Below are 14,573 nucleotides of genomic sequence, written 5' to 3' on the forward strand. Positions count from 1 at the left end.
AAGCTGTTGACCAAATATAAAGTCATTTTGTTCAGTAGTACATGTTGTACCTGTGGCAAGAGTTGTGGAAATGTTTGTTCGGCGACTGGAAGAAAGAGGAAAGACAAGGTGAATGCAATATAGTTAAAATTGAGAATAGAAATGGGGAATGTGTCAAAGAAACAACAACCCGACCAAAGAAAAAAACAACAGCAGAAGGTCACCAACAGGTCTTCAATGTAGCGAGGAATTCCCACACCCGGAGGCGTCCTTCAGCTTGCCCCTAAACAAATATATACTAGTTCAGTGATAATGAACGCCATAATATTAAATTTCCAAATTGTACACAAGAAACTAAAATTTAAAAAATACAAGTGGACTAACAAAGACCAGAGGCTCCTGACTTGGAACAGGCGCAAACATGCGGCGGGGTTAAACATGTTTATGAGATCTCAACCCTCCCCTATACCTCTAGCCAATGTAGAAAAGTAAATGCATAACAATACGCACATTTAAAATTCAATTCAAGAGAAGTCCGAGTCTGATGTCAGAAGATGTAACCAATAAAAATAAACAAAATGACAATAATACATAAATAACAACAGACTACTAGCAGTTAACTGACATACCAGCTCCAGACTTCAATTAAACTGATTGAAAGTTTATGATTTCATCAAATGAATATCAGACACAATACTTGCCGTTAGGGGTTTAGTATCATATCATCATAACCTATATGAGAAGAACATAACCCGTGTCATGCCAACTACTGGTTTTTGAATATATGTGTCTAGTTCCGATGCAAAGACCCTATAACTGAATCAATATTAGCGCCAAAATAAGCAATCTTTAATGACCTGACAACAGTATCGTAACTATATCCCTTCTTGCTATTCAGGTTTTGTTAGTTTATGAGGTGAATACTGACATTTTTGTGCTTTATAAAGAATATTACATGTATATTCATTTCAAGTGTATGAATAAACTCATTATAAATACCAGGACTAAATTTAGTATATACGCCAGGAGCGCGTTTCGTCTACAATAGACTAATCAGTGACGCTCGAATCACAAAAAGTTAAAAAGGCCAAATAAAGTACGAAGTGAATATAGTTAAATTTTCATTGATTGATTGATTGATTGATTGATTGATTGATTGATTGATTGATTGATTGATTGCCATGGCTTTGTTTGCTTTTTGGCCTTGAATGTGTGTCCCTAATATTTTATTAACTGTGCTTTCGCTGATCAAATTTATTCGTTCATAGTGTATTAATTTACGTTTTTTGATTGAGTTAATTGATATTTTATCGTGTGTTTTTCTATGTTGTGATGTTGTGTATTAATTCAGAAAAAGGGAGAAGGTTTGGATCCATTAAAACGTTCAATCCCGCTGGAAATGTTTCCACCTGCCCTAAGTCAGGATTCTGATGTACAGTAGTTGTCGTTTGTTTATGTAATTTATACGTAATTTCTCTTTTCTCATTTTTTTTATATAGATCCGACAGATCGTTGCATTTTTTTGGTTTTCCCGTTTGAATGATCTTACACTAGTAATTTTGAGGCCCTTTATTGCTTGTTGTTCGGTGTCAGCCAAGGCTCCGTGCTGAAGGCCGTACATTGACCTATAATTGTTTACCCTTTTTTTAAATTGTTATTTGGAAGGAGAGTTGTCTCATTGGCACTTACATCACATCTTTCTTTCTATTGAATGAGAAATGAGAAAATTGATAATTACATACTCGGTCCGAATGCATGGAAACAACATGCATAATTCTAAAACACATATCAAATTGTTCTAGCCTCAAACTGAATATTATTAACCTATATTTATCTATAGAAATTGGCAATACGTTGTTTTTTTCTATCATTAATTTTTAATTTGACTAAAACGATTTTTATTCTGTCACACATTCTGTTCCGACGGCTGTTGTCTTACTTTGAAAATTTATAATCAGACGAATTATTTGTTTAGTTTTATTACATTGTTTGCTCATTCAAATGTAATATTTGATTATTTAACAGAATTAATTGTTTATGACACGGAAAATATTGTGATTCATTAAATATAAAATAGCGATCAGATCAAATGTTCGGTATTTATAGCAAAACAAACATGTGACTTTGAATTTCAAAGGACAATATATAGGTGACGGCCTTGATGTGAACGCTTTATATACATTAATGCACTTTAAGATGACGACAGCTTCATTCAATATCATTTAAAGGAGAAGGCAGTCGCTGATCCAGCAATTGGGGAAGAGGTGTTCCAACCTCCTTAGGCACCACCAAACGTTCACATAGTTGAAAGAATAGAAGATCAAACAAAACGAACAAAAGGGGACCCCCCCCCCCCCCAATCTCCTTGAGTTCCCATTGGAAGGTATACTATTACTTTTTAATCCCTTAATTAACTGATAAAAAGGTATATAGAGTCAATATCATATGATTCAACAAGATATACGCAATGAATCAATATATAAGCAATGTTCTCATTGGAATTGGTTACGTTTTAATCTACTTGGTGCTTGAAATCAAAAGATCTCGAGCTCTGTAAGGGTATTATAATTTTAAGTTATTTAGGAGGAGAAATAAATCACTTGGCCTTAAGATTAGAATTGTTTGGTTTATTGTTCTTTATTGTTGAAATATGTTAAATCATATTTGATTTTATCCCAAGTGCGGACATATACTCCCTATGAGGTACGCGACCATTTACTTACAACCTAATATTACACTTGATGTTTATGTAATCCCTGAAAATTTGTTAACATTTTCAAACGCGTAATAATATTATATACTCGTGTCTGTCTTTTTCTCGTTTAGAAACATGTTGCTCTTTTTGTTTTGTAAAGGCACGGGAGGTGACAGATCATGCACTAGTTAACCGCGCGTTCTAGATTAACACTTGACCTCTTCACATAACGGGTCAATAACAAATGAAAACATTGATAATTAACAAAGCCTAAAATTTGCCAACATATGATACTAAGAGGGCTTCAAGAGCCAAAGGTGAAACCTGTTTAGTGACACGATTCCAACAGGATTTTGAGTGCTTTGATTTGTTTTAAATCAACCGTCTCAAGTATCAGTACGGAATTAGCCTTTAAACAAACAATTTTTTTTACTAAAAATACCAATAATCTCTAATTAAATGCTTTCAAGTACCAAAGAAGATCAAGTGTTTAAAACCTGTTAAAATGTTAAGATACTTGTATTCTTGTTCACCAGCTGTCTGCAAAAATCTTAAGACTATAGATAAAATGTCAACACTTCAAAAAATACAAAGAATTGAGAGAATATATCAAACAGCATTTAAACCTCCTGTCTTTTCAGATAGTATTACACAGCACGTCGTAAGCCAAAACATATGTCGGCTTGTTCTTCAATCGAACCATCAAACCATAGTTGCTCTGTTGTTTAATTGGGAAATCAACGCTGTACTTTGCTGTATATCTTAACTATTTATTTTATAGACTCGGCGAGTATTATTATCAGTGTGTTTTATGTTATATAATGTCCTTTGAAGTGGCAATATAAGATGAACTTTTCATTTATGAAATATAATAAATGTCTGGTTTATTTGTGTTTTTACAAGAATTATGTATTTTATTTTGAAATAAAAATGCAAGCAGATCATATCGGAAAAGAGTTCAGCAATTTCTTTCACAATTTTCAAAAACAGCTGGTACTAAAAATGGACGCAATGGAAATATGTTTCTTCATTTTCAAAGACTCTATTGTTTGATCGGTGGTAGGCAAGGAGTTGCCTTTACAAGTTTGATCGGCTATCAACATGCAGTTGTTGCGTGCATACTATTTTAACTCCCTGAATGTTCTTAAATTGTATACGATGTAATAAAATTAATTGATAAAAAGGCTGTGCAATTGAAACTGCAAATGCACTAAACGAATGTTGTTATACGTCATGTAGATCGATTTGTGCGTCAATTATGTAATTTGCGTTGCTCCTCCTTGCTTCATTTTCTATACCCATATCAGTAATGCACTAAGAATTTTAGTAGAAAAACAAACTTCATCAATTAAAATGACACGAAGGTAGGCTTCAAAGGGAAAAAGCAAACAATTTTCAGTACAACATTCACTGATAATAAAAATATATTTTTATAGTTCAGGTTATCCATGAAAAATATCGAATCATTTGTGTTGGTTTTAAGGCATTATTTCTAAATGAACAACAGCAGCTGCTAAAGCTGCAGGCCCACTGACACATCGTTTAAATTGTGATGTTTAAAGAATTGTGTTACTTTTTTTAATGTCAACTTGTGTTTACAAAGACAGTTCTACCTACACACCTAAAGAATGAGTAGGCATAAGGCAGCTTTGTGTGGAGGGGGCAACACCAATGCCTAAAATTGGTTCAAACCTGTTAAAATCAGGAATGTTCTACATGTATATTTGCTGGACAAAAAGGCGGGGATACGCCTCCTCTATCAATACAAGCGTTACACCTAAAATTTGTCAAAATTTATGATATGAGGGTTTCAAGGGTCAGATCAATCACATACCCATTAAGATTACTTAACCCGAATAATCCAGTCGTTATATTTTGCCCACTACGATCACTCCACAAGGAACAGTTGTGGATAGACGGTGCTAAAGATTACTATAATCCGAAAGATCTAGGTTGTTGATTTAAATTATGAATAGAATAGTTAAATGCTAGATAATATCATTGATCTTTGTGAAAATAAATTTACAGATTTGTTGCCGGGTACTAACAAAATGTTATATGCATCCTCCCATTCTAAAATTAGAAAAACACACATACATGTAATGAGATAACGACGGTTTACGAGTTGTACCTAGGCTAGTCAACAAAATAAATATATGGTCAGATCATATGTTTTCGTACAATGTACGTCATTTGTATTCGTTTTGTGCATGTTTTTTCAAAATAAATTTTGCATTTTTAGTATCCCGACAACTAATGAGACGAGGATATTAAATCGAGGTTAAAAAAACGTTATTTAATATATCATATGGTTACTTTTTTGTAAGTAATCGTAGCCAGTGCCATTCTATACAATATTGTGCATAGTCTGTACATTGGGACATGTCTAGACTTCAACAGTTCTTTACCAAGCATGTCAAAAATAGCATTTTGGTAAACACGACAACATCGGGTTATTATGGTGGAAGGAATCACAAAGATATCTGTTTGTGTTCTCATGTCATGCATACGACATGGAAACTTCAACCAACAAAAATAAATAAAACTTCAACGGCTATCGCATAATTTATTTTTCTCTTTTCTCCGGATTTGTTTACCGATACTTTTCTCTTCGTTTTAGTTGTATTCTTAACAGCCTATTGACAGACAGAAAAGGGAAGACTCTATGTTAGCCAAAAAACTCTAAAATCAATTTTCCAAACATAATTTGAGAAGAACATAGTGCCGTTCTTTATTCCTACTACAACTTTTGTTCCATCGATTCAAAAATCTGTTCTTCATACCAGTCGGTCGATGGACATAACAAAACCTTTCAAGGTTTATATATATATTGTTTAATGTGGTCTCTTCATCGATAATCGTGAAATATTTGCGACTGGACATTAAACAAACATAATACATTAATCGTTCTTTGGTTACTCTCTTGTACGTGCTCATCGGCGAGTAAACCAGTCATGTTGATTTAACTTCAAAACTTCGATCTGTTTATAAATTTTTCAGAACCCAAACAAAGAGAAATATTGTTGATGCAGTTTTTCTTGGAACTAGCTTGAGAATAAAGTTAACGGTACCAATTTTCTTGCACCAGATGCGCATTTCGACAATACATGTCTCTTCAGTGATGCTCGTGGCCAAATTATTTGAAATCCAAAGCTTATATAAAAGATGAAGAGCTATAATCCAAAAGGTCCAAAAAGTTTAGCCAAATCCGTGAAAGGAATCAGAGCTTTGCATGAGGGAGATACATTCCTTAATTTATAATAATTTTGAGAAAATATGTCTAATCCTGCTTTCCATGGATCATTACGTCACATGTTAAAACATCTATCAAAGAGCAACAGCTTTTTGGTAATGTTTCCTTTACACTAGTTCCCCTTTATTATCTTGCTACACATTCGGGTTTCTAATTACACTTCGGGTATACTCTGCTTCGTTGATATTACATAAAACGCTTTTTTATATTCGAAATAATGCAGGGTGTTAAAATCCATGCATTGAAAGTAATTCAAAAGAGTCGATGATTTAAAAGGAAGAATTTCAGTATAATTTTCCGGTTTAGTAATTTTCGATATAACTATTATATTTATCAATATTGGGAGGTGAGGAAATGAGTACAAAAAGTTAAATATACAATAAGTTTATGTGGCACGACGATACGATGTAAACACTTGTTTAAGTTTTAGCACGCTTTTCCTCCATAATGATATTTCCAAGTTTCCATAATTCGAATTTAATTAATGTTATCTTATTTATTTATGCACTGTGACCATAAAGTTATGAAATTGCGTACTGTATTGTTTAATATTCATATGATAATGATGCACATATCCCAAAAAAACATGAAGGAAAATGTTCTACAACTGACGGTCGCTGAATAACCTTTAACAATGGGGAAACCCCCATATTGTATGCAGGGTAAACTATAAAGGACCCATTTCGAATCAAAATGCATCAAACTTTTCGGACTTTCATAATCAAAGCGCCAAGGTGTTTATTGTTTGAGGGCCAGGTGAACGAGAGAGAAAGATAGGTTTAGATTTTTAAAAGCGAATACACATTCAAGTAGCTGTATCATGAGCTTATTAATAAATTAATTATGCACAATCGTGACATCCATATATATAAGAATAAATAAAAAGTAAATTTAAAGTCTAATTAATTGTTTTTAAAATTATAATTTATTCATGAACATTTTTTCGAGCAAATTATAACTAAAAGTAATTTCATTATTGTGTGTAACGATACATTATAGTAAAGACTTTTTTGTAACATAATTTATACATTGCAAAGACAAGTCACCCAACCTTGGGGCATTGTAACAACGTGTAATATACTTATTGTTATTTACTGAAGAAAAAGCGTAGAACATTAATACAAAATAACATGTACAAAAGTGACATGATTAATTTGTACAATTATATAGTCAAATAAGATATAAAGGGGAAATGTTGTTAATGATTAACTGTACATGTATCTAGTTAATTTTTAATGGTATTTTTCTTTTGTTTTTTATGAAGACAGAATATATATCTTCTATAAAAATTCAATTTGAATTCGAATAACGTATTCTTTCAGAATTCATTCATCTGTATTTGACATACAAAGAATTTGTTTTTTGAAGTTTTTGTTATTTTTTGTGGTTCTTCCTTGTGTGTGTACTTTTTTTTTTTTATATTTAATCATTTTATTCACAAATTCACACCCATATGAGTCAAACAAAACACAAAATATAACATAATATTAACGCATCAGTCAAGTAATACAAGTAAAAACATAAAACAAAAACATATTTATGATCATGTAACTTTTTTGATGGACATGGACCTCATTTTCGAGCTGTTTCTTGCATGACGTCACTATTTATACTTTAATTAATTATCATTACAATTTAAAAAGACATAAATTGTATTAATGACAAATGTATGCATGTATCACCGGTCATAGAATCTTCTTATATTTTACTTTTACATTTAAATACAAGGGTAGTTTGCATATATACGTCGATTGCCCCTATATTTAAAAACGGATTCTTTTTTTGGGGGGAGGGGGGTCATGCTCCATCTTTAATAATCTGCTTTTAGTGTTTTGTGGACTATAGATTGGCTTTTCTTCGTTTTCCCTGATATCTAAAGATATTATTTGATAAACTCACCATTTATTGTAATAATACATTGTGTAGTAGATAGATCATGTAAATGTATCAACGTTATAAATGTTAAAGGCAGTCCTTGAAGTTAATTTCATTACATGTATCACACATGCATGTAATAGTTGTACCTTGCAGATTTTGTTTTATATAGATTATTGTTCTCTAATACTATGCAACAACAGTTTTATGAGAAAAATTGTCATTCATTAGATTGTCTTTTCATCGTTTTTCCTACGGCAATGGTTTTGTTCAGTGTTAGTTTACTGCCTCTTAAAAATTGACATCTTGACCCCTTTTTGTCTGTCCCGTCCTACTATTTCAAAAGTCCAATACACGACATATTTTGAGCCTGTAAATTGGACCAGAACTACTGAGCAGTGTACATCACACATACGACATTAGTTCGACCATTGCTGTCTTTATAACTTGAATGATCCTATTAATTGTATCAAACTTCAGGTAGGTTGACTGCTTTAGGGATTATCTATATGTAATCAAATCTCATTTCTGACGCAGAAGCAGGTGCGTGCTCTAGTGACGATATATTTTTATGATTCCGTTTGCAATAGTCATAATCTGTAAAATCAATTTCATTTTTCATGTTTTATTTTCAGATAAAAATGACTGACCAAGGGATTTAAATAAATGTGACACGTGTTTGGACTCAGTCTTTACACTGGAACCATATGTTGGACAAGGAAAAAGTTTTATCTGATTTAATGAGAAAATAAATTGGTAATTAGTAAAATATGACTGGCCATGGGGCGAGCCGAGGGGGCGAGCATACATTTTATGTTTCAGAACATATGTAGATACATCTCAAAATGTTCTACATGCCTAAACTTCTATGATAATTTAGACATTTATTTTTAAAATGAAAAGTGAGATATGAATCAAATATGAAAATAAGTGGATGAGATAACGCATAGAAGGACGGAAACACGACTGCATTGTTATTTTGTATATTTAAAGTAACAATATATTATATAATAGCTTACCCTTCATAAGTTCGGTATGCTGAGAGATATTTTCCTTTTTTGATACTGTCGCTGTAGTTTTCTATTAATTGTTTGTACGACAATTTCCTTAGTTTCTCAAAATTGTAGATTTCTTTATTTATGGACTGTAACTTTTTTAACAGATAGTCTACATCTTTGTCTGTATAATTTACAAAATTAGATGATGGGTAGAACTGCAGTGGCTGAACATTATTCCGGACACCACCGACTGGCCTTCCTTGGAATCCACGTACTAAATTAGGGTCCCCCTTTTCGGGACTAAAATCATCGCTGGTGTAGTTACTTTTGTTCAGCCGTTTTCGAATTGCTGACATGTGTGCAGTGTTTTCTCCATAATTCATATACCTTCCACTATTAGTTAATCTAAAAGAACTAACTTTTACTTGGGGTAGTGCTTGTAGAAGAAAAACTACACTACACACGAACAAAGTTGTAATCCCACCAAATAATACACGTTGCTTCCACTTCATAATATATTCAATAAATAACTATAAAAATTTACATCCATATCTATAAACTTGAATCACATTTTAAATTCCACAAGATTTTTCAGCTTGTGTACTCTCCCATACTTTCCACGCATTTGAATCCAACGCTGACTACAACTGGTTTGTCAGTGAAATTGACATAGGTGATCATTCAAGTAACTGTCAGTCAACCAAGTGTTGTATATATTATACTCTGAAATAACAAAAAAAATCCAGGTATGTGATTATTAATATCACTTTAATCAGTGTACATAACGGTAAGGTATCACACTTGTTTATAAATCTTTCAAAGTAGCCACTAAGCGCACAGATTCAGTTGCTTGTAATGTATTAGGTTTCGTTTTGATTGGCAGGTGTTTATTTAAAAACAATTGATACGCACAGGTTAATTGTTAATCTACCTGGTTTGTGTTGGGTTTGTTGACAGTTTAATCATGCGAAAACAACTTTACCTGAAACCTTACCTGAAGTTATAATGGACTTCTTCAATCAACCTATAATAATCATATTCATAATTTATTGTTAGTGTAGTATAATGGCCATTCCCGGGGTACAAGATAGTCTATTTACAAATAATTATGTAAGGGTAATTCATGTCTTTTTTATTTGTTAAGAATGCACTAAAAATAGAAAATCAATAGGTTCATAGGTAACTATACTTTATCAAACTTTAAACTTTAAATAATATTTGTTTTAAAACTTTAAATTGATTTCTATTGGTATTGATTTTTGTTTGTTTGTTAAACCTCCAGTAGCAAGTATTTCATGGCCGGATATTCCAAACAATAAGCTGAATTTAGCAGAATTAACGATAACATAACTTCATTGTTCAATTAATTGACAACTTTTGATATTTTTTTTTAAAGTTTATAATTTTGAAAAAAAAGATAATTAGAGGTTTCGGTGGGATTAGAAATTACGTTGACGTTTGCAAGGTCTAGTAACGACGTTCTTATCAATATATACTTTTTTTCTCCATAAATACAGTCAACAAAAAGTAATGATCGACGGGAGTAAGAACTCTCTACACAGTGATTTGTTTTAGAAGATGCATTTCATTGTTTCGTTTAGTGTCTTTTTATGGAACAATATCACATCACATCTACGCTTATAACGTTTTGTGCAATATATAGACGTTATTAAAATGCATTCCCTTTTATTGTTGTCAAGAAAAATTAAAATATTCATACTTTGTAAAAAAAAATAATGTTCTTTGTACACAGAGCATTTTACAATTTCCTAGTGAACATTAGGCGCCTGCTAACATGTTTGAACCCACCAAATTCTGTGGGAGCCTGTTCAAAGTCGGGAGCCTGTTATTCAGTGGTTGTCGTTTGTTGTTTTTCCTGTGTTACATATTTGTTTTTCGTTTATTATTTCGTACAAAAAATTGGGCCTTTATTTTTCTGGTTTAAAATGGTTTACAGCTTTGATCATTGTTGAAGGTCGTACTGTGACCTATTATATAATAGTTGTTAATTTCTGTGCCATTTTGTGTCTTGTGGAGAGTTGTCTCATTTGCAATCGTGCCAACTCTTTTTTTTATATAAATCTTTATTGCAAAATTACACTCATGAGGGTCAAGCAATACAATCAAACAATAATTTTATACTATAAATATATCCGACAGATGTAAAAATTGCATAATCGCTTCAACTGAACATTATCAAGCTGCATACCAAATCATTAAAAGTCATTCTCTTCACTAGGAGAGGAGAAAACTATGACGAAAATTAACTTGTACAACGGGCATTGCTTTATTTCAAACCTTCGAACGACAAACAGGAAGTGTATACGTATACATGGCAGAGGCAACCAAATATTAAATCAAGAAAACTTTGACTAAAGTTATATTTTGGAAGGACGACCGGCATGACGGACAGACAGACAGAGTCGAACCGTTACTAGACTGCCTGCTTGCGCTTTTGTCGACGCATGAAAAAAAAATGTACCCTCTTACCGCATCTCCTTATTTTTATATTATGTGTATTATAACAGTCAATGCAATCAGTTTACCATAGACAGAAGTAAACTTCGTATACAAAATTTAACCAATACATCCTACAAAGAAAATATGCACCCAGTCACCCCAAATTTTAATTTTATGTAAAATGTCATTCCCATGATGTCTCTGAAAGTTTATTTAATACCATTCAAAACTGTAATCCAGAATAATACATGTAAGGCTTATATACCGTAAAAGACCTTACAGAAATGAAAATTGTCAACCTTAAAAATTGTCTGTAAAGTAAGTTCATTCAATAGTGTAAGACAGATTAAATTAAAATGGAATTATAACTATAGTACGGATTTCCTTTTCAATTTTAATGTAATATATATATTCACTTTTTATTTTGAAAGAAGGTTGTCAATCCCGACTCAATATTTTTTCAATAAAACTTGACTCTCTCATCTACCCAATCAGCTTAAATGTGACACAATTTCGGCAGAAATCTAAATTTTGCTGTAGAAGTCCTATTGAAATTTCGTTTTCAAAATTAAAAAAAAATGAATTCATCATTGTAATCTAAAGGGGCAGACAAGTGTTCAATGTCATACAAGAAAGAGGTTTAGTTAGCTATACAACCATCCACCGTTTACTACATAAGAAAATGCCTGCACCAAGGCAGTAATATGACGGTTGTTACTCATTCGTTTGGTGTATTTGAGCTTTAAAAAATATTTTGTCATTTAATTACGGACTTTCCGTTTTGTATTTATCTCGTAGTTTTGTACTATTTTTTTGTTATTTTACTTTTTCAAATTAGGATAAATGTCAGAAAAATGTCGTCTTGGTGTGCTAATAGTTTGAGGAAAAAAATGCTTGGGTTTGTTTTGGCCGTATAGTAAGCTTTATTTTGCTATATAACAGATGTACATTCCAAACTGGTAATTGTGAAAAATGGTGATATGACATGAAATTGACATTATACAAAATAAATCGTTTAGGATATATAAAGACAACAGGAAGTGTGCTATAGCTTAAGTATTAATTGTCTTAACACGACAGGCTTATATATATTATATTATTTTAAGGCTGAACTCGTTTTGTTTATATAGATTAGACCGTTGGTTTTCCCGTTTGAATGGTTTTACACTAGTAATTTTGGGGCCCTTTATAGCTTGTTGTTCGGTGTGAGCCAAGGCTCCGTGTTGAAGGCCGTACTTTAACCTATAATGGTTTAATTTTTAAATTGTTATTTGGATGGAGAGTTGTCTCATTGGCACTCACACCACATCTTCCTATATCTATGAAACATAGGTTAACAACTTCAAAATTAATATTTTAGAACCGTCCTCGATAAAGAAAGAATAAACACTGTGTGCATGTATAAAATTGAGAATGTAAATTGGGAATGTGTCAAAGATACAACAACCCGTCCAAACAGCAAAGGCCAATGGGTTTTTAATACAGCGACAAAATTCTGCACCCGCGTGCTTCAGCTGGCCCCTAAACAATAATGTGCACTAGTTCAGTGAAATGGACGTCATACTAAATTCTTAAATATATAACAGAAACTAAAATTAAAAACCATATAAGACGAACAAAGACCAGAGGCTCCTGACTTGGTACAGGCGCAAAAATGCGGCAGGGTTAAATATGTGTTTTCCTCAAAACAAAGCTACACAAAACTAGAAGAAAGCTATAGACGCCTCCCTTTTCGCATAAATAAATTGCATATATCCAACAATGTGCTTATGTTGTATATCAAATTCTCTTTTATAACGTGTAAATAATACAAATTATCTTTTCATATAATGGCATAGAAAAAAACTAATATCAAATTATTAATAAAAATTCATCAAGCCACGTCAATACCTTGCCTTACGAACTATTCTGTCGGTTCTCATCAACGTATTTGTTCAAGCAGACGACAAACGTGATTGAAGAGTGCTTGAAAACAATGAATAATATCTCTATTAAGTGGATTCTTAGTGTACTCACCTACAATTCAATTACAAACTAATCAGGACTTATTAGTTGTATATTTCATCTAAGTAATGAAATATATTTCACGGATGTTAACTTGCGGACAGATGGTTGATACATGTAGTAAGGTTAATTTCTTAAAACGATTGAAATAGATTGGATCCGCTAAATACATGTAAATTTATTGAAGAATAAATTGTATATCTTTGATCTTCCCGGTACATACTTGTTATATTAGCAAGTATATATATTATATATATATGTGCAATCTGCTGAAGACAAAGAAATTTTGTCTGTGTCATCATATTTGTGTTGAAAGATACCAAATGGACATACAAACTCACATGTCGAAAATTATTTGACAACGTCATAGTTAAAAAAAAGAAAAGCATGCAACAGCACACAAAACACATTATGGAAAAATAAAGACTTATTAGCATGAACCCAACCAAAATCGGGGGGGGGGGGGGGGGGGGATTAGCAGATCCTGCCATAGTTTTCATGCTAAATGTTATTTTAAACCTACCTTACAGGAAATGGGAAAATCCTCTCCATGGCCATAAATTGATGAAAGGCTAGGCTTGTATTTTTTTATCTAATCAAATAGATTTACTGCACTTCACGTTCTTTAAGAATGCACTGGTAATAAAATTGAGAATAGAAAAGGGGAACGTGTCAAAAACACAACAACCCGACCAAAGAGCTGAGATTACAACACAACACCTCCAATCTAACACCGCTGCAGAAGGTTTAGTCATATTTTCTTCTCAAAACTGTTGTTTTTTTTTTATTTTCAGCTTTAATATATAAGGCCGATGTTTTCGACGAACCACAAATAAACGGGAGTAAAATAAACTGAACCGGGAGATAAAAGAGATTGAAGAGGTACTACCAGCACCAAATTCTCTAAAGAATACAATACACTATAGTATAATATACAATGATACTGTTGATAACAGCCTAGTAAGGCTATAAGCAGTATATTTCGTGGTACTCAGGAGCCTGTAATTCAGTGGTTATCGTGTGTTGATGTGCAACATATTTATTTTTCGTTTATTATGTAGGTAAATTTGGCTATCATTTCGGGGCTTTTTATCGCTAACTATGCGGTATGTTGTTTTGCTCATTGTTGAAGGCCGTATAATGACCTATAATACTTGCTCATTTCTGTGTCATTTGATCTCTTGTTGAGAATTGTCTTATTGGTATTCATACCATTTACATTGAATTTAATTACTTATTCAAAGATTGATTTACATTTGACAGCTGGTCCAGGAATAATGTAAATTATGATGCATACATGTGTATATTA

The 14,573-nt window shown here is 32.4% G+C and overlaps 1 protein-coding gene across 3 annotated transcripts in view; it reads right to left on the reverse strand.

Annotated features, from left to right (window-relative positions):
* Window positions 1-13,349, reverse strand: part of LOC134724468 (extracellular serine/threonine protein kinase FAM20C-like) — a 34,102-nt gene extending 20,753 nt beyond the window's left edge. Inside the window, exons 1-2 of one of the 3 annotated variants that reach the window (XM_063587498.1) lie at window positions 13,277-13,349; window positions 8,822-9,523 (exon numbers count right to left, since the gene is read on the reverse strand). In XM_063587498.1, the coding sequence (XP_063443568.1) occupies window positions 8,822-9,312 (491 nt within the window). In that variant the 5' untranslated portion in view covers window positions 9,313-9,523; window positions 13,277-13,349. Of the gene's footprint in view, window positions 1-7,826; window positions 7,941-8,821; window positions 9,524-9,794; window positions 9,900-13,276 lie in introns of those variants that run through there. The other 2 variants (XM_063587497.1, XM_063587499.1) reach the window with 2 other exon arrangements.
* Between the last annotated feature and the right edge of the window lie 1,224 nt (window positions 13,350-14,573).

Source organism: Mytilus trossulus, chromosome 7, assembly GCF_036588685.1.
Source record: "Mytilus trossulus isolate FHL-02 chromosome 7, PNRI_Mtr1.1.1.hap1, whole genome shotgun sequence".
Taxonomy (NCBI): domain Eukaryota; kingdom Metazoa; phylum Mollusca; class Bivalvia; order Mytilida; family Mytilidae; genus Mytilus; species Mytilus trossulus.